The sequence below is a fragment of the Melospiza georgiana genome, chromosome 12, assembly GCF_028018845.1.
Source record: "Melospiza georgiana isolate bMelGeo1 chromosome 12, bMelGeo1.pri, whole genome shotgun sequence".
Lineage (NCBI taxonomy): Eukaryota > Metazoa > Chordata > Aves > Passeriformes > Passerellidae > Melospiza > Melospiza georgiana.
This window is the reverse complement of record NC_080441.1, coordinates 4,314,596-4,341,497: the sequence shown is the minus strand read 5'-3', so window position 1 is coordinate 4,341,497 and position 26,902 is coordinate 4,314,596. Positions and strand designations below refer to the sequence as shown.

At 39.8% G+C, this 26,902-nt stretch overlaps 1 protein-coding gene across 1 annotated transcript in view; it reads left to right on the top strand.

Moving 5' to 3' along the window:
* The window catches only part of LOC131088561 (connector enhancer of kinase suppressor of ras 2-like), a 171,875-nt gene that overhangs the window by 73,656 nt on the left and 71,317 nt on the right, over positions 1-26,902 (top strand). The window contains exons 3-6 of the mRNA XM_058032712.1: positions 9,674-9,876; positions 11,149-11,236; positions 17,560-17,601; positions 20,023-20,142. Coding sequence (XP_057888695.1) covers positions 9,674-9,876; positions 11,149-11,236; positions 17,560-17,601; positions 20,023-20,142 — 453 coding nt within the window. The remainder of the gene's footprint in view (positions 1-9,673; positions 9,877-11,148; positions 11,237-17,559; positions 17,602-20,022; positions 20,143-26,902) is intronic.

Here is a 26,902-nt window from a genome sequence, read left to right as displayed (position 1 = left end):
CAAGCCACCCTGGCTGTCTGGCTTGCATGTGTTTTGTCATGAAAGCCATATGGAGATCAGCCCATCCTTAACACTGAAATAAAACATTGGGAACAAGAATCCTGGGGATGTGGAAAGAAGCCACAAAACACCCAAACCCCCTCCATCCTCCTGGGCCTCCCTTTTGTGCCCATCAGAAAGGAAATGCTGCCACAGCTTCATTTCCCGACTGGTGTTTTCCTGGGAGTTGACATTGGAGATGTTCAATGTGCCCAGGTGTCAGCTTGGCACTGCCAAAGGCTGAGTGGATGCTGCAATGCACCCACCACTTTGTCAGCAGGGCCATGAGAAGGTTGTTGTGGTCATGAGAAGGTTGTTCTGGTCATCATAAGGTTATTCTGGTCATGAGAATGTTTTGTTATTTCATGCTGCTGGGATATTAAGGTTTTGCTCAAAGAAAAATATTAGAAAGCATTAAGTGCATTTAGAAACAAAGAAATTTTTTTTAAATGCAGATTTGCTTCCAGGGATTTTAGATCTAAACTCCTGGTGAAGTCAGAGCTGAGCAGAAAATGTGAATTAGAGTGGGAGAGCAGCTCCAAGGGATGCTGTTGTGGTGTACAGGAAAAGCAGGAAAAACCTTCTCCCAGAGAAATCAAATCACAGGTTTGGATCAATTCTCCTGTTTCTGAATCTGAGGGTTCATCACCTCTGCAGAAATAACAAATTGGTGCTTCAGATATGTAAATAATCATTTATTATACAACTGAAATGAGATATGAGCTCTCCTCTCTTAAAATTTTCCTCTCTTAAAGCTTTGGTGAGAATGGGCATTAAATAGCCAAATAGCTGGGTTGATGATTAGATTATTTACAAATAGAGTAAAATTGAGAGACTTGCTGAATGAGTAATCTAAAACTATGAAAAATATAAGGAGGTTTCAGACGTTAATTAATATTTCTTCAAGGAGGAGGGGAAAAAAGGAAAACAGCCAAAATATACATGGGAAAATTGTAATTAAGGCATTCCTTGAGCATGGTCAGCAGACTCAAGAGTGGCAGGAACTTTAAAATTAAATGCACTTTCTTTATACTTCATACCATTATGGCAGTCAGGAGTCTGCATAACTGAAGAGCAGATCTCATATTTTTACAGACCTTATCCAAAAATGACATTGATGATGTGTCACAATGTGCTGGATCTCATGTGGGACAGAGAGAGAGAACTCTAAGATGCATTTTTGGAATATGCCCACAGATCTCTGTCAGGCTGCTCAGTGGATCAGATTGGTTTAATTCTGTGGGACATTTTTGAAATCTGTTCTGTGTGTAATGAGTTTGCTTTCCTCACAGTTTTTTGTGGTTTAGGCACTTGGCTCCTCTCTCTCCCCATAGATCCCTGTGCAGCTCTCCACACCCAAACCAGGGACATGTTCCAGTTTATTCAAGCTCACCCAATTAGGGGAGTATTTGTTTATTCCACAATTGAAATCACGGTGCTTCATTAGGATTAAGCAGAGCAAGGAGGCTTTGTGCAGTTTGCTCAGAGATCTGTGGAAGAGCTGCCAGGTAAAAGCTCCTTATAAAATGTTGAGGCAGGAGATCAGGGATCCTGTTAATTCCTGCTCATCTTAATCAGTCCAGGGCAGGAACTGGTGCATTGTGCAGCTTTAGGCTGGCCTAGAGTGGGGTGAGCCTTACATAACCTGAGATCCTTGAACAATAAATCTGCATCTCCATCTCTGACCTCATCTGCTGCTTTGCTGTCACCAGGAGCCCAATCACCTGACTCTTAAACATAAAGTTTAAATATAAGTCTTATACATATACATCTGAAGTCTTAAACATAAAGTTAACAATTTATTTTAAAACCTTATTCTGAAAAAATACCTGTTTCAATGGCTGGCCTTACAATCTTTTTGAGTCTGCTTATTAAGGAAAGACTATAAAGTTCTAATTCTTATCTGAAATAAAAATCATGTTTGTTAAAAATAAAAAAAAAATCCAGGACACCTTAATTATGCTTGATGACGTATCTATATCTAGATATCTGTATACCTAGGTATCTCGATATCTCAATTTCAGTGTAAATGCTAAACCTTCTTCTGTAGACAAAAAAAATATAATACAGATCTTAATTTTTAAAATAGGTTAAAATATTTAATCTTATTTCTAGATCTGCTTAATGTATCTATTTACAAGATAATAGGAAGGTGTGTGGAGTGCTGAGGAGCTCCGTGACACGTTCCAAATTACAGACTCAGGAGACAAAGAATTGTGACACAATTTGCTCCAGCAAGGTGGGATAATTATAATGGAAGGGAGAACAAGAGGGAGGAAAGCTGCACATAAAAAAGCATCGAGGTGTTTCAAATAATAGACCCTAATTTGTATTATGATGTTGCATATTTGCATAGCATCAGCATAGTTATTAATGAACTCCGTACTTTTATTTTGATGAAATGTCACGTTCTGTGCACATAAACTGTGCTGTGATACTGCAGTTAACTGGAATGATGGGCAAATGTTGTTAAAGAGAGGCAGAAGGATGGGGTTTATTATATATTTATGGTATGTTATTATGCTAATTTACTGATTTAGAAGGAGAAAAGCTTTTAAAGAAAAAGTTGAACCAAATTTGGGCCATATTTTACTGGAGCTGCATTCCCCAGCCATGAATGGAAATTATTTTCCTAATACATTTATAGTTTTCAAAACAACAGCACTAGGATTTTATATATACATATAAAATACATAAATTATTGAATATATCAGTGTATCTATAGACTGAATGAACTAAATCTGATGCATTCTCCTTAACAAAACTTTTACTTTCTTTGATTTATTTTAACTTTTTTCAAGTGGTGTCATGACTTGCATCAGATTATAATAATTATCCCTATTTTACCATTCAGGAAATTTTAAGTTTTAGGTTCCAGTCTCTTGACCTGAAGTTGTACACTGGTTCATAGGATCCCTCATTTAAAATTTATTTGGCTTTTTTCAAATTGCTATTCAGACAAAGGATGAGCAGCCTGTAAATTCCTTAAGAGGAAATCCAGGCACACCTGCTGGAAATGCACTTGGACTTTATGCTATTTCAATATCTTCAGTGTGAAGTTGTCTCATAAAAACTTCACCACAAAACTTTACTGAAATCAAAGAAGTGCTTACAGAGACAAGTTTTTCAGAATCAGGTTTCCACTGTTTCAAAGCCCCTTAACCTTTAAAAACATCCCTCCAGAAAGGAAATTCAAAAGAAAAAAAAAGTGTTTTGACAGTTTTCATTCTATGTATGTGCCAGAAGTATTTGTGCTGAAATCAGAGCGCATGATTAACTGTGGCTTTTGCTTTTATGATCAAACACGCTGTGTTTGCGTGGCTTTGTCAAGAGCTGACTGGCTCCATGCTGTCCCCAAAACTCTGATTCTCATGGAGCAGCAGCCAGAGCCCTGCTGCAGCAGGGGCTGCAGATCCCACCTGGCACTTTGGGTGTTCCCAGGGACAATCCCAGAGCTCCTCTGGGGGTTTCCCAGCGCTCTCAGAGCTGTGACCGAGCCAGGGGTGGCTCCAGGCCCTGGGGACCAGGGAGGGAGCAGAGCATCCCCACAGAGCTCTGAGCTGCTCCACACCCACAATAAATCAATTTATGGCAGATCTGAGAATGGCTGGACTGGGGAAGAACTCCCTGGAGATGGAGCTTTTAAATTCCCAATAATTTAGAGCATTCTTAAAGATTTTGCATGAAATGTAGAAATGGGGCTGCAGCTCAGTGCTTAGGCTATGGTGTTTTAAATGCCTTGAATGTGACAAATTCCATGTAAAGTGCTTGAATTTCAGTCAGTGCTGCTTCCTTTCACCTCCTCAGTCAGATCTCTTGTTCTGCCCTTTTACTTCTCTTTTATATTCAGTGAAAATTGTAACAGTCTCAAAGTATCACCTACAGAAAAAGCTGTGCATGCACCCATGTGTTTGTATATTTATACACATATATATATTTATATATATTACACTGACTACTCACACGAATGACAACATGAAGAAAAATTACTATAATTAGAAAGAAATCTGTTTTTAAGGTAAGTTAAAGTCATTACTTATGCAATATAAACTGTTTAGTTAAAATTACATCCTGTGTCTATTAAATTGCAATGTGCATACATTATTTCTATCTCTGTATGTCACATTATAGCAAAACAATTTCATTATAGCTCTACCTGTAAGAAAAAATGCTGGAGGAGGGTTTCCACAGAAGAAATAAACTCTTCATATGCTGTAGGTATTTTGTGCTTGACTTTTGCTCTTCGGGTGCTGGTGTTTGCAAAAAACTGATTAGCACTTGGATTTTTTTCCCCATTATATTCATTATTTTTTATCTTGATGTTGGCTACAATAATTTGATCTATTTTATCCTTGTAGCTAAAATTCTTCCAGATTGCTGTGTTAGCATAAAATCCTCCTTTTTATGTTATTGCTTACCTGCAGTAAGGTATGAGAACACCTGAAGCCACAACTGAAGATTTTTTTTCATTCCATTTCTTTGGATATGTAAAAAGCTCAGATCTTATATTGTCAGATGGATACAGAATTTGCTCAATTATTTAAAAATGGAACTTCAAACCAGAATGTACAAAACAGGCAGAGCTTTTAGCTGGAATTGTGGCACAGGGCAGGAAGGTTCTTTGGTGAATGTGTGTTTGGCTATTTCTGCATTTTGGGTTTATGACATTAAAAAGAGGAGGAGGCCGATTTCAGTTGCAAGATTCTTTTTTTAAGATTATCTTTTTGGAGGCAGATTTCAGTTTCCAAAATTCCAGTTTTGACTGTAGGGAACATTCAACAACTTCTCTTTTTCATTGTATCTTCTCTGAAAAACAAGAGTCTGGTTCAGTTTGCTCAGAAAAAAAAAAAAAGGCATTTTCTCCTGTCACCTGAATTGTACAGTTTCTGACAACAGCCACCCGTTTTCTGCTCTTCAGAAAACCCCACCAGGTGTGAAAGCCCTGTGGGGATCTGCTCCCTCAGCACCTGCAATAACCCCAGCCACCAGCCCAGCAGGAGAGGGGAAGCAGGACAGGGAGGCTGGAAATGGAGAATTCCAGGGGAAACAGCTGAATTTCAGAGCTGTGCTCTGCAGGCTGCCAGCAGAGTTATCCTCCCCAAAGCAGCTGCACACCCCAGTGAACGGTGGCACTGCAAGCACAGCTCCAGCCTGGAGTTGTGCCGCTGATGTTCCTCCCTGATGAGCTTGTCTGGCCCTGGTCTCAGCCTCGTTTGTGCCTCCTGCAATCCTCCTCTGCAGCTGCTGTCATGGAATGGGGCACCAGGAGCTGCTGAGCTCCAGCCTGGGACAGGGGATCAGTCTCTGAACAAATCAGATAATCTGTGCAGCTCTTTTGCATGTGTGCAGGTAATGATGCTGTCAGTGCAGATACAGAAGTTCTTACTGCTTGAGCTCTGCTTTTGTATGAAATAACTTAAATATTTAACAGATTTGCCAGCCATCTCTTTCTGTGTTCAAGGTGTGGTGTTATTTTGGCACTTTCTGCAGTGTTCCTGTCCAGATCCCTCTTTCTGAAATGGAGTGTTGGTGACTTTAGGGAGCTTTCTCTTCTCATTAAGCAGTTCCTTGATCCAGATTTCAGGATAATTTGACAAATTGTGTGGCTGTGTGGTTCTAGACAGGCAACATCTGGGGTCGTTTTGGCAGTCAGGATTCATTCTCTAAACTTGTATATTCATTTCCACTGATTGACTCATCGATGATGGAACAACCTGAAACATCACAAAACAAACCCTGCAAATGGAGCAGCCCTTTCTTGTTTATTTTCCCCTGCATTTGGGATGAAAAATAATCCTGCCTATGCTAATGGCACCCTCTTGCCCCCTTTAGAGGTTTTCTCTTTTATTTTTCTGTCTTACTTTTAAAACCAGAAATTACATCTGGGATTTACAGTGCCAGAAAGGAATCACCTGAATCTCCTGCCAGGAGACAGAATTTTCCAGGCTCGGGAGCATCATTTCCATGGTGTGGCTCACAGGAGCAGCAGATATTTAACTCAGGGGAGGCAGAGTGTGTGGCTGGAGAGCTGAGGTCTGGCCTGGCAGCTGTGATCATGATTCAGTCTGGCAGCTCTGGGGCTCCCTCAGTGACACCACGGGGATGAGGAGCCTGCAGGAATTAGAGAGGTCTGGATTTTGGCAGTGCCATCCACGAGGCTCCTCACCTGCTTCATCATTGCCATGAACTACTGTGGCTGTGAAAAATGAAGGGATGGGAGTAATTCAACTGATGTTGAATTAAGAATGATTTCTTGTTTAGATAAATATTAGTTTTAAAAGTTGTGAAGTTTTAGAGGAGTAAGTAGTTGGTTAAAGTTTGAGTAGTTACAAGTTTTTTTTGTTATAATGTAATATAATTTTTTTAAACTTAATATATAGTTGTTATAAAGGTTTATTTTATTTTTTTAAACTTATTGCTTTTACTTATTTTTGTTGTATTGTGGATACTTTTGTCTAATAGGCATTGTTTTACATATATACTTCTTTCTCTTATAACTTTTAAACTTTTAGTTTATTCTATACACCTACACTCTTACATTGTAAACTCTTTACTATTTCATTGGTACAGTTTTTCACTTAAGGTATATTCTTATAGTTATAAGTTAGAAATATATATGTTAGAAATATAAGTTTAATAATTTTTTTTTAATATCTGTGTGTTGTATTTTTACATTAATCTAAGTTTCTTTTCAGGTTGCAGACTAAATTTTTCTGGTTTTTTTGATTCCCACAAACTACAATTCTTTGTTTTCAAGCATGGCCACTGAATTAGAATTGGTGCAGTTTAAATTTGGGGGACACCCATTTCCTGGCTCTTTTCCCCTCTGGAGAAATCTCCTCCCTTCCCCATCCCTTTGGCAGCTTCCTTCAGTCCTCTCCACAAATCCTGCCACAGTGGGCTTTGGTGGCAGCAGAGCATCAGGATGTGGGGATAACTTTAATAACTTTCAGGGTTTATTTGCAAACACATTTTCTTATCTGATGGTTGATTAGAGTTGTTGGATTTAAAAATTAAAATTTTGGATTTAGACGTGCTTAAATCTAGAACAACCCAATGTCTCTGTCTTCTACAAAAGCATTGCTTTACTGTCATTTTCGTAATAATTTTATCTTTTCCCCTTTATTGTGCCCCACTCAGTCTCAGGTAACCACTGACTTGCATCAGCACTTCTGCTGTGCTGAAAAATTGCCTTTATGGATACATTTTTCTGTGTTTTGCTGTATTTTAAATTTTATATTGACACTAATTGAAGTTGTCATTGGCATGTAAGCAATGAACTCCAAGATAAATCAAAGCCCTTATTCACTAGGTGGATTTCCTCACACACATTTCCTGCTCAGTTCTCTGTGTTTTGCAGATCTCTCTGGCTGATTACACTTGCTGGGATCTAAAATACCCTCTGGTATTTATAGATACAGTGACCAAACTGTGTCCTTTGCTGCTTAACTCCCCTTAAAAGCAAAGTGACAGGCTTCCAGAGCTGTTTTGCAATAACAAATTATTGGGAGAGTTTTTTTCCTGCTTGTTTCCACAGGAATAATCAACCAGGAGGATCCAGTTCATCATCCTTGCAGTGTGCTGCTGAGTGTGCAGAATGAAACCTGTTCTGGGGGAAGCCAGGCCCTGCCCAGCTGGTTGGGAGCTGGAAAAGGCATCCCAGTGCATCCACTTAGTCATCAGCCTGGCATGAGTGCAAGTCAAGAGGAAAATAGAGCAGGGGAGGGAATTCCTTCAGTGCTGTAATGAGAAGTGATATGAAACAGATGACACACTACTGTCACATACAGCTTGCTCTTTAAACTTTTCCAAAGGAGAATTATTTTCTTTGGTTATACTCTTTGCTCTTGGGGAAAAGAAAAAAATAGTTTTTTCTCATCTGTAGCAATTTAGTCTTGAACTGGATGATCTGGCCCTTACCACGGAGTTTTAGCTGTGATACAGCCTAACAATGAAATTAATTCTCTCCCTGGTATTTCAATCTAATTCTCTGCAGTCAGCTAAGGTAGCAAAGTGTTTCATTTCTCCTAGATTTCCCTCCAAGCTGGAGGCAAAGCCTTGAATCATTTCTCAGAGTGAACTTTGACAGGGAGAATGGCTGGCAGGGAAGGCCTGTCCCCAGTGCCAGCTGTCAGAGGTCCAAACACTTCACCAAGTGCTTGTTTGTGCTTTGTTTGCTTTCCATACAACCCCAGTTTATAATCTTCTTATTGGTCAGCCTATTTCCCTTTTCTGCAGTTGAAAATTATTATTTCTAGTACAAATATCCATGTTGGCATCTGTCAAGAAGGGTATTCTTTTCAATTCTTTATTCTCTGCTTTGAGGAAGAAGTTTAGGCAAAAATATTAATGATCATGCTCTAATATAAGCATAAATTAAAAGTGGGCAATCAATTCAGGTTCTGAGAGTTGATTGTTTAAATGTTCATTAAATTCTTTCATGTTCTACATCCTGTGGGGGCTGCAAAAAATCTGGGTTCAATTCAGCGTGTTTGAGACTTTCTGTGTGAATTTGAATTATTTAATGGATTTGAACTACCTTTGTGCTTGTTATCTGAATCTAAGTGAGGAATAGGCCTGGTGATAAAAGGACTGGGACACAGATGAAGGAATGTGGATAAAGGGAAAAGGAACTTGTGTTTGGAAACCTACATCAAAACCTTCTTCTGCCATCAGAACCAGAACCATGAACAAAAATCCACTCAGAACTCTTAAATATGGAACCCTGGAAGTGGCTGGTGTTTCTGAGCCATGAGCAGCTGTTCCTGAGCAGCTTTGGGAGCAGGAGCAGCGCTTGCCCTGCCCTGGCTGGATGTTCCCTGTTCCAGATGTGCACAGCTGCTGTCCAGGGCTCAGCTGAGGCTGCTCCTGGGCTCCTCTGGGCAAGGCCACGTTCCACTTTACTCCTGGTTCACAGGGGAATGCTCTGGAGCTGGGATCCAGCAGTGGGGCTGCTGCAGAGTGAGGTGACAGACACCCATGGGCTCAGCAGAGAGGGGACAGTGCCTCCCTCAGCTCCCTCCCTGAGAGGGGACTGTGCAGTGCTCCTGTTCCAAGGAGGCAGGAATTTGAGCATTCTTGTGCTGCTAATAACTCCTCTCTTGACCCAAACCCTAAACCCTGTAAAAACCCCACAACCCTGCCTTTGCACAGTCCTTCATCTTCATCCTGTCCTTCCTCCCCGGGAGTAATAAATGGATTTTTGAGCTTTGTGAAAACAAGACCTGTCTCAGTTTGTTCCCATGCCCTGCACCAGCAGCTGCACTGTCCCTGGACATGATGAACTCTGTTGCAAGGTGACACAACATGGGACAGACCCTGAGATTCAGCACGTGGGATCCTCTTTTCCCTTCCCCAGGGACGTGGCTGAACCCAGTGAGTTATGTTGGACCATGAGTGCTGCTGGCAGCAGAGGCTGTGTCCCAGACTGGGTGTTGTTAAAGTTGTAAAGATTGTTTTTAGAGATCTGTGTGTCCCAACCCAAATATTCCTGTTTAATCTCAACCCAGGTACCCACAGCCACCGTCCCAGCCAAGGAGAATGTTGGGGAGAAACATCCTCCCTCCAGGATGTTTCTCCTCACAGTTTGGTTCATGCAGCTGACCTCACACTCTGTCCATCTTCTTTCCCCCAGAATTACGGTTTGGAGACTGAAAACCTGAGGACTTTGTCTCACAAGCTGAATGCCTCAGCCAAAAACCTCCAGAACTTCATCACGGGTAGGAGGAGGAGCGGCCACTACGATGGCAGGGCCTCCAGACGGCTGCCAAATGATTTCCTTACCTCTGTAGTTGACCTGATTGGTGCTGCCAAGAACTTACTCGCCTGGCTGGACAGGTAATTAACTGTTCCTCAGTCCCTTGTGCATGAGAATAATTCTTTGGGGAGTTTTGTGTTTGTTCTTTCTTTGCCTCTTGGACTCTTTTATTTTCGTATTAAAATGGCACGTCTGGAATTATAGCTCTAAATTTTTAGAATTTTGTGACATATTGGAAGCAAAATTTAGTACTCTTCTATGTCAGGAGAGTGTTAAAATTTGCTCTAGATACCTTTTGAGATTCTTTCAGTTGGATGTTTTGTGAAATGAGTATTTCTGTGCTATTCTCACTGCCACAACTGGTAATATCAGAAATTTTAGAATGAAGGGCAAGTAAGGAAAGCTTGTGGAGTTTGAGCTGTCTGTCAGCCATCAAAATGACACAGAAAATCTGGAGTTGAGCAAATCAATTAAGAATGCTCAAAATAAATGACAGTACTTGCTCAGTCTGAAAATTAAATGTTCTTATTTATCAGGAGTAGACTGAATGTGTTAGGTACAGGTGTGATGGTTAATGCTCAACAACCAGCATTGGTGTTTTAAATTTATAAACTGAGAATTTCATTAAAAGTATCTCTGTGACTGTGGCAAGACAGAAACCAAGACACAAACCAGAATTTTTCTTATTTGTAAAAAACCAACACTGGCTTGTTTTTCTTTGTGGTTCTAGCAGTGAATAGCTTTATTTGGAACTGGAATGCTCTGAAACATTTAAATGGCACCTTAGAAATCACAGTGAGAGTGAATCACCCTCCTTTACAGGATTTGTATAATCCTGGTGACATCTTCCTAACCTAATGCCAGCAGTCATATTCTCTCAGGCTATGACCTTGTCAGCTCTTATAGCTTCAAACAGGGTCAGATTCAGCCAGAATTTGGAAAGCCTGAAGAGAATCTGAGTGTGCAGGAAGCTGTGAGTAAGTGAGCATCACTGGGCTCTCTGAATTAAGGTGCTGGTTGCTGCTGAGGAGTGATGTCACACCAGAAATGCCATCTTTTAATAAGCACTACAAAGAAAATCTGGGCTGCTTATGTTATTTGAAAGCTCCTATTTCTACTCTGCATTAGAGCGAGAACAACTGATATTCTGGCCAAAATCCAGTTTGCATCCTGCCTGCATTTTTTTTTTTGTTTCAAAGGTGTATATTACAAAAGTTGTGCCACTTGCTGCTGGAGATGAAAATGATTTGGCATTTCTGTGCTGTAGGACTCACCCCTGTATTAGATATATCTGCCCGTAGTGCAAATTGTGGTCCCTAATTCTGCACAAACCTGTCCTTGCCCTGCCCCAGGTCTCCGTTTGTCAGCGTGACAGAATATTCACTGCTGAAAAACAACATTGTTCAACTGTGCCTGGAACTAACAACCATTGTGCAACAGGTAGGAGTGGCTCTCTGCCCTGTGGCCTTTCACATCACTGCATGAAAACTGCAATAGTAAAAATAACCCTATCAATACAGCTCTAACATCAGCAGAACAGTTGTTACAGCATTACCTCTGTTCTTTACTACTCTCCTTTTTTTGGGGGAGGAACAGGAAGATTTTTGGACTTTGGGGATCCTCCTGGATAGATTGAAGGATGGTGTGAAGTTAAAAATAATCCACTTTGCTCTTGAGTGGACAATTTCATGTCAGGTGCTTTGCTACCATGCAAGTGTTAGACAGAAGAATAAAGCCACAGTGGGAAACAGCTTAAGTACTGCTAGCAGGTTGTTCCAGATTAAAATGTGTGTGATCCAAAACGTTTTGGGGAAAAGTTCTTAAAATGCATGCAAATACATCCAGAACCTGCACTGGCTTCTTTACTGAAAGGAGAGCCAGAAGCATGGAAGTTTTTAGGGATGAACACAAAATATTCATAACATTAAACCAATTAACTGCAGAACAGATAATGGCAGCAGTGTTATCATCACTGACAGTCATTAGTTAATTGTAATATACAAGTCCACAAGTACATAAAAGTAATTTATGTGGTCTTTAGTTCTATATAAAATATAGAATTGTGGAATATCCTGGGTTGGAAGGGACCCATCAGAATCAGCAAGTTCAGGCACCCCAAAAATCCCACCCTGTGTCTGAGGGCATTGCCCAAACACTCCTTGAATCAGGCTTGGAGCTGTGACCCCTATAAAAACAGAATAGAATACAATATTATAATAACAGTCTCTAGCAATGTCTGCCTCTGAAGGGAGACAAGAGGTGACACACAGGTACTGAAAGACTGAGGGTAAATTAATTTTACAAATATTTACAATGAGCTGCTCCCCTTGTGAGCAGATAAAATATTGATGAGGCAAAAGAGTGTCACTGCAATATGTGGAGAGGTCAGAGAACAGGCAGGGCTGTCTTGGAATGAAGAAAAGGAAAAAGATGAGAGGGTTGAAGGAGGGCAAGCAAGAGGAAAGCTTAGCTTCAGCTGCAGTTATGGGGCTCTAGGCTGGGCCTGTCTCCCTGCCTGCCTCTGTTCTCTGCTGCCACAGATTTCCAGGCACATTCCCAACAGATCAACCACAGAACTCAATTTCGAATGTTTTTTGGAGCAGTGATAGAGTAGTAGCTCGGAGAACTTTTTTTTTTCCCCTCCACTTCAATTTTATTTCAGTTCTTGGAGCTAAAGAGCTAAGGCTGACAAATATGTCATTGTATTTTACACTATTATCCTTAATTTATAATAGTCAGCTTTATTCCTCCTGGAAATCCTGTCCTTTATGCATTTTTTTGCAGCAGAAAATAAAGATCCTTTTTCTCTTTTCTTAGTTTAGAAATTCCTGTGTCGGCATTTAATTATTTATGTATCTTTATTAAGCTTTCTCTTACAAGGTGCTTATAGCACCAGGCTATTTTTGATTTACAGACTAAGCAAAATGAACTTCTCTACAGTATAAAAAGTCCAGGTTCTGATCCTGTCCTTCAGCTGATATTGCACTTTGTTTGTGTGAGTTTGATTTTTCCCTGTGGTCCAGGTGAAAATGGAGTAATTTTGAATTGCTGCCTCCACTTCTGTTGTTCATGTCCCAGCTTTTGGCAGATGAAATTCTATTCTCCTCTCTGAAATTCTGCCAGCAATAGTTTGGTTCTTTGTTTTTTCCAGTCCTTCAGCTCCAGTCCCACAGCTGTCCTCCTTTTGACAACTTAAAAACAATCTTTTAGCATAAACTCCAAGTCATTCCAAGATGAAAAATGCCTGGTTAGTGCACGGGTTATGCTTTAAAAATGCTTCAGGTTGCAAACCAAGTTTTTTCTTTTCTTTATCTTATTGTCAGATCTGGCTTGTTTGATGGTTGTCTATTAAGTTCTTTTTATGTTATATTAAACTTAGCACCAGAAAGAGCAGATAAAACCAAATCAGTCATAGAGAGACAACGTTGCTGTCACTAAATCTGAGAAAAATTGACCTTAATGTGTGAAAGCAGAAATGTCTCACCTAGACCAGAACTGCAGGCTCAGCTGTAGGCTGGAATATGAATTGAAAGGCATAACTAATAGAAACCTGGGTCTCAGATCCTTTCAGATGCTCCTTGTTTTATGAATTATATACATTTTAAATGCCTCCTTCAGCCAGAGTGAAAGTAGCAGTCAAGGGTACAGATCTGGCACATTAAGTGGGAAATGTCTTTGACATTTTGTGCAAATTGAACATGGTTTGTGTGCACGACTTGCAGCTGCCACTCCAGGTGAATTTTCTAACAGGGGACATTACCCTGTAACCTTAGTTTAATGCAGAAAGTGCTTATGAATCTTCATGCTCAAATGTCCTGTGTGCTCTGGGTGACATAACCTTAAATCAAATATATTTTAACGTATTATTACTATTTACATACCATGCAAATGCTATGATGAATAGCCACTTATTTAACTTTAAACAGCATCTGCTCATGCTGGTTAGAGGAAAACCTCATTCTCTGATTTTAGAGGAGATCTGCAGCTGTCCATTTCTGTTGGGAAATGTGCTTTATTCTGCTCAGTTTTCTGGACCCTTTTGATCAAGCTACAGTAAAAGAATTATGTCATGCACAGAGCTGCAGAAACATCCTGATTTTGAGGTGCAATGTCCCATGAAAATGTGCTTATAATAATATAAAAAACCACAATAAACAGGATATTGAGATGTTTGAGCTCTCTGCTGCCTTTACCCTGAGCTCTATCTCAGTTCCAAGGTGCACTCACTGCTCCAAATGGGATCCACCAGAACCACTGAAACAAATTTGGGCTGGTCATAGCACCAAGGCTGCCCTGAGGGAAAAGCAGAGGAGCTGGGGAAGAATAGATTTGGATTTTTGTTCATAAAATGCAGCCATTGGTTAATTTTTCATGGAGCAGGAAGAGTTCCCCAGTCCCAGAGGCAGCTGGGATTCTAATTTTCCCTCATTATGTCCAAGATGTTTAAATCTGAGGTAGATGCTTTTGATACACCTGAAGAACAAACTTTCAACAAAAAGAATCTTTGTCTTGCTGAGGATGTCAGCACCACTCAGCCTTTTGCCAACAAAACCCAAACAAAATTCTGCTTGTTCTCCCCTTCATTACTGTCTAATTAACCTCACTGAGATAAATTCAGATGGATTTATCTTATAATGGATTTTTTTTTATAATGGATTTTTAAAAATTACCTTATAATGGATTTTGCCCTATTTTTAGCCAAATACTGTGTTTAGAATGAAGCATGGCTTTTCTGGTGTTTAAAAGCCATCTAGTTTGCACTGCAACTGACAGGAATTGTTGTTTCTTAGTAACTTCTGTATTTGGTGTAAATTTTAAATCAGCCTCCCCTGAGAAGGTGGTTGGACCAGATAACCTCCAGAGGCCACTCCACCTGAATTATCCTGTGATTCAGCAGCTGCCATGCAAAACCTGGGTGTTATTTTCAGTTTGAACTTTGCAGACTTCAGCTTTCAGTCCCTCCATCTTATTTTGCTTGCATTTGCTAAAGAACCTTTCATCAAACATCTGTTCACTCTTTTCTAAAAATACACTCTGATCAAGTCCCTACCTTTGAACCAAGGAAAATGAGTCAGTTATGTGCACTTGCATTGTGTATTTGCCTAATTCCAGAGGGATCTCTTTCTTTAGAATGTCTGAATTTCAGAAGTATTTCATTTTATGCATGCCAGCATTGTATTTTGAAATATCTCTTTGTCATATCCACCACTCAAAGGCTGCTGTAGAACTTTCCTCTGGTGTTGTGGTGGGAAATGCTCCTTTACGGGGTTTTTGTTTCTTTTCAGTAGTTGACTTAACTCATGCTGTTTTATAGAACTGAGTTAATGAACTTAATATTTCACTTTTTTTAATGTTTTAGTTAACTGTCCTCAAGAACTTGCCATAAAACACTCTTTATGGTATCTGCAAAATGTTGTGGTACTTGCACTTTTTACTTTTTTCAGAATTAGAAATTGAAATTTTGAGTAGAGTGTGGGTGAGCACAAGTCCCACTGACCTTTCCTCTTTATGAATATGCAGAGGAGCAGTTTCACTTTGTCACAGACAAAGGTGGGCTTTGTCAACTTTGGATATTCAATTTTAGATATTCAGGACAGTGCAGTCCTTCCCTGGCTTGCAACACTGCTCCTGTGACTGGTTTTGTAATTCCTGGGGTTTATCCTCTTACAGAGGGGAAATACAACACAGCTACTAATTTAAAGGTTATTTTAAACTTCAAGAACAAATATTTTTATCATGTCATCTTTCTACTGTACAGCATAGAAAGAATGTGACTATAACTATTATTTATTTTCTAAGAAAAATACATCAACATCCTAAAAATGGTTGTCCTGGAAGATTATTTTTTTAATGAGATCCCTAGTGCATTACTATGTATCAGAGAAAAATAAATCAGAAGGATTTTGTGACCTACATATCTTAATATTTCAGTGTAACACTGCAAGTGCTTTTAACCTCTCAGTTAAACTAGTCTGATGTATTTTAAAAAGAAGTCAATATGCATCTATTTTGGAAGGAATCCCAAAGCCATTAACATTTTTCATGCTAATGTAATCTTGAATGTGCAACATAAGTACAGCTAACATTAATTCTGCTCTACAAAACAGTAAAATTTCAGTTTTACTATACATAAGTCTTCTATTCTTTGACCTGAAGTAATTAAGTTTGTTCAGAGGGAGGTTCATATTGTATTTCTAGCACAGAAATTAAAGGAATCATTTAGACAGGAGCATTAGCTGGAAGCCCTGCTGTGATCATTTTGTTCTCTTGGTACGTGCAGGGTTAAAAGGAGATGGTGGATGAGCTGTTTGAAGTGTGCAGAACTTGGAGGGAAAACTGCCTTGGGCATTGCCAGCCAAACTGGCTAATTGAATTTTTTTTTTTGTGCTCTAGAAAATAACAGTATGAATACAGAGGAAACATCAAAGGGATACTTGACCATGAAATGCTAATATAAATTCTTCTGTGTTGCTTGGCACTCCCAATCTTCTGATTTTGACTTTCTTGTTCTGTAGCAATACTCTATAAACTGTAGCCACTTAGAAATTAATTTCTCCGCAGGAGCAGCAATCCTCCAAAATAAATATTGACCTTGAAAGCCGAGGGAGAGGCAGCTCCTTGGGCTGAGGGTTTGGAGCAGCTGCCTCAGGTGGGCTCAGGGGAAAATGCTCCAAGGGACACCCAGGGAACAAGGTTTGGGAGCTGGATGGGAGCAGCCAAGGGTTTGGGCTGCTGGAAAAGGGGGGCAGACACCTCCAGGGGTGTCCCAGCCCAAATGAGTGTGCAGGGAACAGGGAATGAGGGGTTGGAATGGTTCTGTGTGAGATCTGAAGCAATTGACTCATTGCTGATGTATTAAGATGCAGTAAAAAGAGGAAACCTTGAGAAGTTCAGGGAATCTCAAGCTGCTTGAAGGGATATGACAGAATATTCTGAGCTGCAAGGGACCCACATATCAAGTACAATCTTAAGACAAAACCCTCAGCCTTGGTGTTGTCATCACCAGGCTGTGACCAACTGAGGGAATCTTAAATTCCTTGAAAGGACCTTTCAGACATTATCAGTAATTTAAATTTTACTTAGAAGTTTATTTAAAGGAAAAAAACTAAATAAAGAAGACAGGTTTTTAAAATTATTCCATATCTTGCTGTGTAGAAAGCCTTTTCCAACATGGAAGAGCATTTGGAGAAGGATTTAACAATTTCCCAACAAGAGAAGGGGAGAGGGAGCCTGGCCAGGGCTGTCCTCAGGGGGAACCAAGGCTTGGGGAGACCCTGTTCTAATCTCACTCTGCTCTGAGGAGATATTTTCCTGTATTTTCCTTTTTATTTTTATATTTTAGCAGACTATAACCTGAGATTTGGAGTGGAGCAGAGCTGCAGGGGATGGGTCAAATCCCTTTGCCATGGCTGCCCCAATTTCCAGAGGGTCACACTGAGGGAAATTTCAAACATTAAATAAGTCATAGAGGCAGTTTAGCAATTTGTATGGTTTGTTTCATGAAAAAAAACCCCAATATTTTAACCCCTGTAATAATACTAAAGTAAAAAGCAAGGTAAGGGTGACACTAGAATTATGGAGTGTAAAATTGATTATTCTTAAAAGGATAAATAAATAGGAAAATGACCACTCCAAAAGTTACAAGTCTTAAGGTTCATCAGGAATTTGTAAGAGATTATTAACAGCATAAAACTTCCTTTCATTTCTTACTAGGAAATTTAATGTGACATTCATTTAATTGGTTTTGTTCTGTTTTACCACAGGATTGTACGGTGTATGAAACAGAAAATAAAATTCTTCATGTGGTAAGTAATTCTGCTTTGGTGTTCTCTATTTTTACCCCACACATGGAAATTATTTTTTCAAAAAATAAGGTTGCCATAGGAAAATACTTACTCTTAAGAGTTCCTTACTCTTTGGCATAATTTCTGATGAATTGTATCAGTTGCTAAAAATTAATATTCCCTGCAGTAATGCTCTGTGTTATAACTGCAGTTAATTACAAATACAGAATTGTTGATTGAGGTTTAGAAGCTGCACAATATTCTGTATATTGAATGTTCTGTATAGTGAGTATTCCTACCAGAAAGGCTGGTCAGATCCATGGACCTGCTGCATCACTGATTGTCACACTGAGCATTTTGTGCCTTCAGAACTCAAAAAAATCTGATGACAAAAGGGAGTGGAAGAATCTTATTCAAGATTATTGATTAGATATTGGCCTTTAAGTCCAAATACTTTATATTTTCCTGGTACCAGCACAGAAACCTGTACTGACACTGAGATAAAGCCTGTGGTGAGAGGGAACTCTCAGAGGATTTACAAGTTCAGATAAGCTTTTGACAAGCTCTGCCCAAGTGCCTGACTCTTTTTCTTCTTCTATTTTTTAAAGCCTTTTGCACATACTCTGCTTCCAGCAGGGATTAAAATCTGTCATAAAACATTGATGTGCTGTTAAATTTAGCAAGTGTGCAGTGACTTTTAGAGGGGGGAAAAAAAGCTTACTATAGCAAACCTGGGTGTGAATAGAACTTTTAAAATCACCTGATACCTTCTGGGTTTTGGGGGGTGTACACACACACACACACACACACACACACACATATATATAAATATGTTTATATATTTGCACATTTTAGCCCACAATTTTGACTGTGGCAGGGACACCTTCCATAGACCAGGTTGATTTGATTGAAAACTTCTTTGTTGTTTATTTTAATGAAAAGAGTATTTCCATGAGGCAACTCTAAGGTTAAAGCATTACAGCAGAAATTAAAAAGTGTTGTTCTCCCTGGGGTTTAGTCTGCATCTAATCTGGGCAAATGCTCTCCAGTGTTGAGGCATAGAGGGATTTTCAGTTGGAAATTATGGAATAAGGATAAGAATAAGGATAAAAATAAGAATATTCTTACACTGGAGATTTTCGAGATTTTTTGAGTTTCTCCATCCCTGCTGGGAGAAGATGAGACCCAAACTCTGCTCAGGGGCTCTGGCCCCGAGCTGAAACTGTGGAATATTGAAATATTTGAAATATTTGTGGAAATGGTGACCTTTATCTGCAGCCACCTCAGTGGGATGCTTTGCATCTTGCAGCTGATACAAAACCCAGATGCCGCAGCCCGGGCTCCAGAGCTGTCCTTGGATTTCCAGATGAGTAACTGCACAGTGAATGGAAATCCAACCTACACATTCAGGCAGTTAACTTATTCATTGTGACAACTTTATTTGTTTAACTTCTGTGGATAGTGTCAAATGAGATATTAGAAAGCCTCATGGTTTTGCAAATGTCTGAAACAAAACTTCCCTAAAGGGATTTCACTGGGATTTGCTATAATTAGGAAAAATGAGAGTACAGTCCCCAAAGCAAAATAGATGCACACAGCACAGCCTTGACCAGAATCCCATCCTGAAATTCTGTTAAATGAATTCTTTCAGGCACAGACTTCTTGAAGGAGTGTGCTTTAAGCAACACACAGAAATTTGGGAATAAATCTTTCCAAATGAAGGTTGTCTGAGAGTCCAGCTCAGCTCCTCTCTGACCTACAAACTTTGCTCTGACAGATGGGTTCAATCTGCTGCCCATGCAATGGGGCTCCTGCTCTGAAGGTGTTTCTGTGGATTTGCATTAAGAATTTGAGATCTTTAGCTGGAAGGCAGGATAACAAAGTCATTGCATGGTTGTGGTGATGTAGAATATCAGTTAGAGGATGTGCTCAAAGATGCATAAGAATTTTACTGCAGGAAATGGGTTAACTCAGGCACTTCTCTGCCAGGGTAATTTTTAACAAAGGAAATTTTCCAAGTTGAAGAGCACAATTCACCTAATTATCACAGTTGGTAGGGATGATGTCATCATTGGGTAGCCAAAATAGGTTATTCAGTTGCATAAGACATTTATTTTGACACATTTCATTCAACTCCCATTGAATTTATAATTATGAGGATAAAGTCCATTTGATTTGTTCTTTTATTTTTAAAGTGCACATGGTTGGAGTGGAGAAGATAGTTTAGAGATACAGATATTCTTCTACAGCAAACTGTAAATACATGTACCCTTCCTTGACATTTATGGATATTTTCTATTCCTTTACTTAGATACACTGTTAATTTTTGCAATGCTAAGAATTAAAATTATCTGTTTATCCTTGGTTAGTTCTTAGAAAAAGAACTTCCCTTGCAGTACCAGTTGGGTTGGAGGGATTCTATTGAGTTGTTTTCCTTTGCAGTGTAAAACCCTGTCTGGGATCTGTGACCACATCATTTCCCTCTCCTCTGACTCTCTGGTGTCCCAGTCTGCTCATCTCGAGGTCGTTCATCTCACCAGCATCATGCCCAGTGAGGGGCTGGTAAGTACCAGAGCAGCTTCAAGTTTAACTCTTAGTATGCCCAGCACAAGCCTCAGTTCTTCAGGGGGATTTGGTTCTGGAATTTATCAAGAAATCAAAATGTATTTTTTGTGAAATGTCATAATTTTTTTTTTTGTAAGCTGAATCAGATTTCTGAAGGTGGTTTAATTGGCATTTATCTAAACAAAGGGATTGTTTGGGGTCTATTCAAATTAAGACCTGTTTTACCTCCGGCTTCATATGTAACTGTATGTATGTTAAATCTATGATCCTTTGCCAGATTGCAGTTTTTGGAATGTACTGAAATAATCCCCAAATTCAAACACACACAAATAAAATTAACTAATGTCATTCATGTGCTTTCAAAATGATCCATGGAAAGTTTGTGCCTTGCACTTGCATAAATGGAATTACATGACTCTCTAATGATCAGTTCCAATAACTTTCAGAAGTATCCTCCCAGGAACCAAATAAATCTTTTATTTGTAAATTGTTGCTCACTGAGCAGCCTGGTTGGATGGCTCTGGACTTTCCAGCTGCTCTGCATTGTTGGTGGGTCACAGCAGTGAAATGTTCTGCAGGAATAGTTTCAGAATTATTGGGCTCCAGCTCTCAAATATTGATGTACTGATACTTTTTTTTTTGGGACAATGAATTTTTGTGACATTTTAGTGGTTGGTGGGTAAAGATTTCTGCCTCCCCTCTGCAGTCCATTACTTTGCAGCCATTTGCTATTGGTGGGCTGTAGGAACAGAAGGATTGTGCTTGGGAACCAAGGCCCCAATAAAAGCTGGGGTGGAAGGTTGCACTGCAGGCACTGGGCTGTTCTCGTTCTCCTCAAGAGCCAGGCTGCTTTTCCCAGCACAATCTCCTAAACTGCCTCCAGCTGCCTTCTCAGAATTCCTTTTATTTTTATTTTCTCCCTACAAGAAGAGTAATTCAGGAATGTTGCTTCTGGGTTGAAGGAAGCAGTCGTAGGAGGAAAATGAGGGGGAAGTGGGGAGTGAAATTGGCAGCCATGAGGCTCCTCCGCAGAAAATCCCCAAACTGACAAATCAAAACCCACTTGAGTGCCACTCTACACCTTGTGACACGTTTCCTGTTTGTAATTCAGCGTGATTTACAGATTTTCAATTTCTGTTCGTTGAGACACTTTGTATTATTTCAACATCTTCCTCTTTGTTCTGACATTGAATAGCGACAAACGTCATATGCAAATACTGCCAGAGTTACAAGGGCATAATTACTCTGAGGTATGCATATTAATCTGAGAATGACATATTTTAATAACATGAGGGGGTGTTGTGTGACTGCACAAGTTTGCTTTATTCTTAGGCTGATTTAGTCAACAAAGAACATTACCACAGCATAAAGCACATTCAATTTTCATTCCGTGGCATCGCAGATGCTCAGCCCAGTGTGTAATCCTGAGCACAGCTACAATGCCCTCCCTGTGCTGCTGCATCCTTATGGCCAAACTCGTTCCCTTTATGGCCCAGTTTCCCCTCTAGCTCTGATTTCTGGGTTAGCGCAGGGTGCCCAGGAAATACAGGTCAGTACATTTGCAGGGGATACACTGTGAATGTCCCAGGGCTTTTGACTTGCACTAGGATTCCTACACCCTGCAGACCAGCACTCTGCATGCCTTTCCTTTCTGTGCAGAAATGGGATGGATTTCTGCTGGTCTAATTAGGGGAAAGTTCATTGTCAGTGCTGCAGAGGAGGTGAATGCAGAGATGCATTTTCCTCAGAGATGATGGAGCGCCATAAGCAGGGCTTGGTGCTGCTGATGCTTCCCATGCAGTGATGGCTCTGCAAAAGGCTGGAGCAGGACAGGAGTGGAATCTACCCCAAAACCAGCATTTTCTGTGGGGAACTGAGATTTCTTGGTGTGCAGGCTGAGGCAGGTGTCTGTCAGGAGCTCTTGGAAGGAACCATAAAGCGCCATAAACTGTTGGAATGTTATTTGGGCTGTGGAGTGACCAAGGTGAGAGCTGTTGGCTGAGATGTTGGCACCTTTCCTGTGGTTCACATTCCCTTTTTCCCTGCTAGAACTTGAGGATCTGTGCTGGAATGGCCCTGCCTGGATGGGCTGAAGAACCCCTGTGTGGTTGTCCATCCACAACGTGCCCATGAGTTGAGAGCCAACAAAGGAGCAGGGAGTGGGCACTGCTGACAGGGGACATGAGACAAATACTGCAATCAAAACTGCCTGGCAATTTCTCCTCTTTTTTCCCCCTTTTTCCCTTAGATGAAGTGAAATCACAGTGAATGAGTGAGTTTTCTGTGCCTAATTGTGAAGGCACTGTAACGTGTTAGGTTGGAAAGTTCCTTGTAATCAATTTTGCTGACACTGTGTTCTGTTTAGAAGAAAATATGAAAAAAAGGACTATAAATGGGAATAAAAGAAAAATCATGTGAAAAGGAAAAGAAAACATTAATCAGAATCAAATATAGAACAGAGTAATGAATTACAAATGGCTTTCTCATGATTGTATAGAGGATTTTTTTCCACAGGATATCTGCTCCATTCAAGAGAGAAATGAGCACTATTCAGCGAATGGAAAGTATTCAGAGTTCCATTTTTATCCTTATCATTCAGTGTAGGGGTTGAGGCCTGATTTACCACACTCCAGCTAAGCTCTGCACTCCCTGGAGTTACTAATTTCATCGTGAGTTGTTTTATTTATTTTTTATATGGCCTTCCTGAGTGCTTCACAGACACTAATTAATTCATCCTCACAACACACTTGTGAAAAGGATACTGTAATTTTAGTTCTAGAGGTAGGAAGCTAATGCACAGCAGTTGGTGTCAAAAATCACCAAAAATGTGTTTTTCAAGAGCGGCTTAATGTACAATATTTCCGAACATTTTTTACCTTTATAGCATAAATTTAAAACAGAGGTTCTCTTGGGTTTAAATGTAGCTCTAATTTTCAGAGCTGCTGCAAACAGGGTTCATCCAGGGTTAGCACCTGGAAAACAAACACAATTATTTGCCATTGAAGAAAAGTGTGTATTGTAATTCACTCAGATTTACCAAAGAATTCAGTTATCTGGAATGATATTCGGCTGACTGAATTATGAGTCTTCCCAAGTTTTCAGAACTCCTTTTGCAAAATTTTTACTACATGCCTTCTAATTTCTCCCCCTATGAGCCAGGAATCCTATTGATGCTGCAGAAGCTCCCACATAAATGGAATTAATTTCCAGGTCCAGTTCCACGCAGTCTGCACGGAGTCAGAGCTCCTGCAGGGCACTGTCTGTGTGTTTAATTGTGTAAATAAATTCTGGACCATAAAGCATTTTCACAAAGGGACTCTGAGCCTTTGGAATGTGCATCTTCAGTTGTAGCATTTTGAACTTTTTGTCTGTGCTTTTATGAGCTTTATGTCACCCTTTTCTTTTTTTCCTCTCTAAAATACCTTCTTTGCATTCAGCTTTATTAAAGCCCGGCCTTATCTGCAGCCTTCCCAGGGCACTCTGTGTGCTGTGCTTTCCTGGCAGTTTGCTGGACAAAGGAATTTGCATTGGGAACACTCGGTTTGGGGTCTGTTCCAGCTCCTGGGGACTCTGTTTGCATCCTGATCTCTGCAGGCATTTGTTGGCCTCCAGAAATATATTGGGGTTTTTTCCTTGCTTTTTCCATTCCTTCCCCTGCTTTACCAGTCAAATTGGTTCCTCCTTTTCCCTATTTACCACTGATTTTTCAGTGGAGAATACTGAAACGCCTTCCATGTATTTTCTATTTCATTTTGAAGTAACTTTAAGGATTGTAAAGCACTTTTTCTCCTGAATTCTAGTACTGGCTGTGGTAATACCATTAATATCTGAAGTGCACAACATAATCAGCATGAACAAGATGTCTGGAAGGCAAAGCTTTGTTTCAAACAATCAATTTGACAAACTTCAAATAAATTCCTGCACTAAGAAAGTATTAAATTGTGAGAATCACTGTTAGCTCTGGCAGAACATGCAGACATAAATTTTTAGGAAATCGAATAGAATAAAATAACTTTGTGATTTAAGAAAATTGCCTCCCCACTTTAAATTTTTTGGCTTGATGGATCCACAATAAGCCCTTGAGCCAGGAGTTTGGGTTGCTGTTGGCAGCTCCTGAGCTTGCTGCTAAATCCTTGGGGATGGAGGTTGATGAAAGGCTGGAGAACCTTGCCATGATTTACCTCCTCCTGTGCCCAGAGCCAGCTCTGGAGCAGTTTTGCTGTCACATTAACAGGCAGCATTTTATTGGAGATTTTACAGAGATACAGAATGGGATCATAGAATGGTTTTTGAAGTTTGGGGCTTTTTTTCCCCCCCTCCTGCTCTTGGATGATTGGGGATTGTCCATAGTGAGAGATTATTACAGCCAGCATTATTTCAGATGAAACTTATTTTTTTAATCTTCTGAACTTGATGTCCAGCTCATGTACCCAGAGATACTTCTGTGTAAGATGCAGCTTTAATCTTATTTGATGAGATTAATGATTCCTCTTAAGCAGGAGATTCTGAACAGGAAGGCAGTTGGGGTTTTGTTGTTTGGATTTGTATCTTCTGATGTCTGTGAAATGTTTTTCTTCTTTTCTTCTGGAATAAAGGAGGACTTTTATCCTCCTTCCTTTCACTTTTTTATTCTTTTTTTTCTCTGTTGTCTGAGCTTCCCCCTGCTGATAGAATCAGTGTAATCAGACACACTTTAATTAAGATGTATGCTGCTAATATCCAGAGCCTTCTTAATTTTTCTGCAGAGGAAACCTTTCCTGTTTCATTGTAAGAATTTAAGGAAAGCAAAGATTTTTGTTTATAAAATTAAATTTTTTATGAAAGCAGCTGTAATGTTGGAAAACAAAAGAAACTGAACAAACAGCCAAGCTGTCATATGCACAAATAGATTATTCATCTATCCAATGTCCAGTTACCCTTTCAAATAGTGCTTCTCTTTCTGTGGCATTTGTAATTTAAGGTGATGGAAGCCAATCTTTCCCATTTTCACCAGAAAGGAACTGCAAAGTAAGCAGGAAGAAAAAGTAGAATATGAAGGCATATTTTTAATGGGAATATGCCTGGCCTGAAACTGTCAGGGTGTTCATCTAATTATTTCGAATTATTTTTAAAGGCTTACAGAAACTTGACAAATTTCCATCATGCTTGACATATAAAGGTTCTCATAGCCTAAAAGCCCAAACAAAACCAAATTTTCTCAGGCAGAAGAATAAAAGAAATTATTATCTTAAGTATTTTGAGAAGTGGAAGTTGTCTTGCAGGAAGGAAAGTAGATGTGTTTAAATTTGGGCAAAGGACTGCAACATATAAGGCAGAAAAAAAATTGAGAGGGACTTTTTAATGGTATGAAATTTAAACAAAAAACTCCACCACCTTCTCAAAGCACTATCATGGCATTCATTTAAATGCATTTGTGTAACTTTGATAGTTGAAATAAGATTAAAGAACCATTTTTTATGGGGCAAAAGATCAAGGGGTGTAAGAGTTCCCTGGCTGACTGTGGCATTACAAACCTGCATCTTCGCTGTCACTGCTTCCCTGTGCAGGAATAATTGTTGACACTTAAAAACACACTGCTGTCATTATATCCTGCTTAATTAGCCAGATGATTCTGCACGAAAATTTTCAAGGAAATTCCCCTGACAACTGGATATGCTGTTTTCTGGGGAAAAGTCTCTTCAAAATGGGGTTTTAAATGCTTGATGCCTTCCCATATGTTTTCAAAGGTCAGATTTTAATTAAAAACCTTTAATTCACTTTGTCACTAGGGGACAGTGGCAGAGTTGCTCAGAAACAGCCAGGATTCTTGATTTGATGGCTGAGAAACATTTCCCTGTTCTCTAACATAGGTCAGTGCCTTTCTGCAGAGTTTAATAACTGATGTGTCAGGCATAAAGAGCAACTATTTATTTCTAAATGTTCGCCAGTCTGAGCCATCTTCACAGAGGAGAATCCTTGACTCCTGCCTTATCTCAAGATAAGGGGTACAGCTTGTTGTTCTTTTCCCTGAGATCATTGTTGGCATTCAATAATAAACCAGAGAGACTGAAACCCTATTCTTGGGGGGGGAAAAAAAGAAAAAAAAAAAAAAAGATTAATCATTTTGGAAAAGGATTAATATATTCTGTGATACTTTGCTTGTAAGGGCAGAAAACAGACCGGTAAGGAACAGAAAGAAAGCTGGGAGCTGAGTCACTGGGATGGACAGGGTGGGACAAGCCTGGTGGGATGGGAATGGACATTGCAGAGTTTGCAGAGCAGGAGGGAGGCAGACAGAGCTGGGTGGAGAGGGCAGAAGTGGAAACTGGAGGGAAAGAGGCAGGAGAACCCTCTAGGTGCCATTCCAGAAGGGTCTCTCACATTGGCCAGACCTATGCATGTCTGGTCACTCCAAGGTGACCAAACAATTCTCTGGATATCACTGCCTAAGCTGAACCATATGAAGTAAAAAATTAATGAAAGAACTTTCATATGTTTTTACATAGAATAATCTTTCCAGCTTTCCAGGTAAATATATGTCAAGGGGACGCTCTGCTCCTGTAATGGTCAACAAGGAACAAGCTCATTATTTTTCTTTTGGGAAAACGAGGATGAAAGCTCTGTGTAGGGTAATTTGAAGGCTATGAGTCATTCACTAAAATTGTTTATTTTTAAATATATTATTAAATTTTAATAACTAGGATGAAAGAGCAGATAACAAAATGTAGGGTAATTCTGTGTGATTAGTCAGGTTTTATGACTCTCCAATGGCATCTGT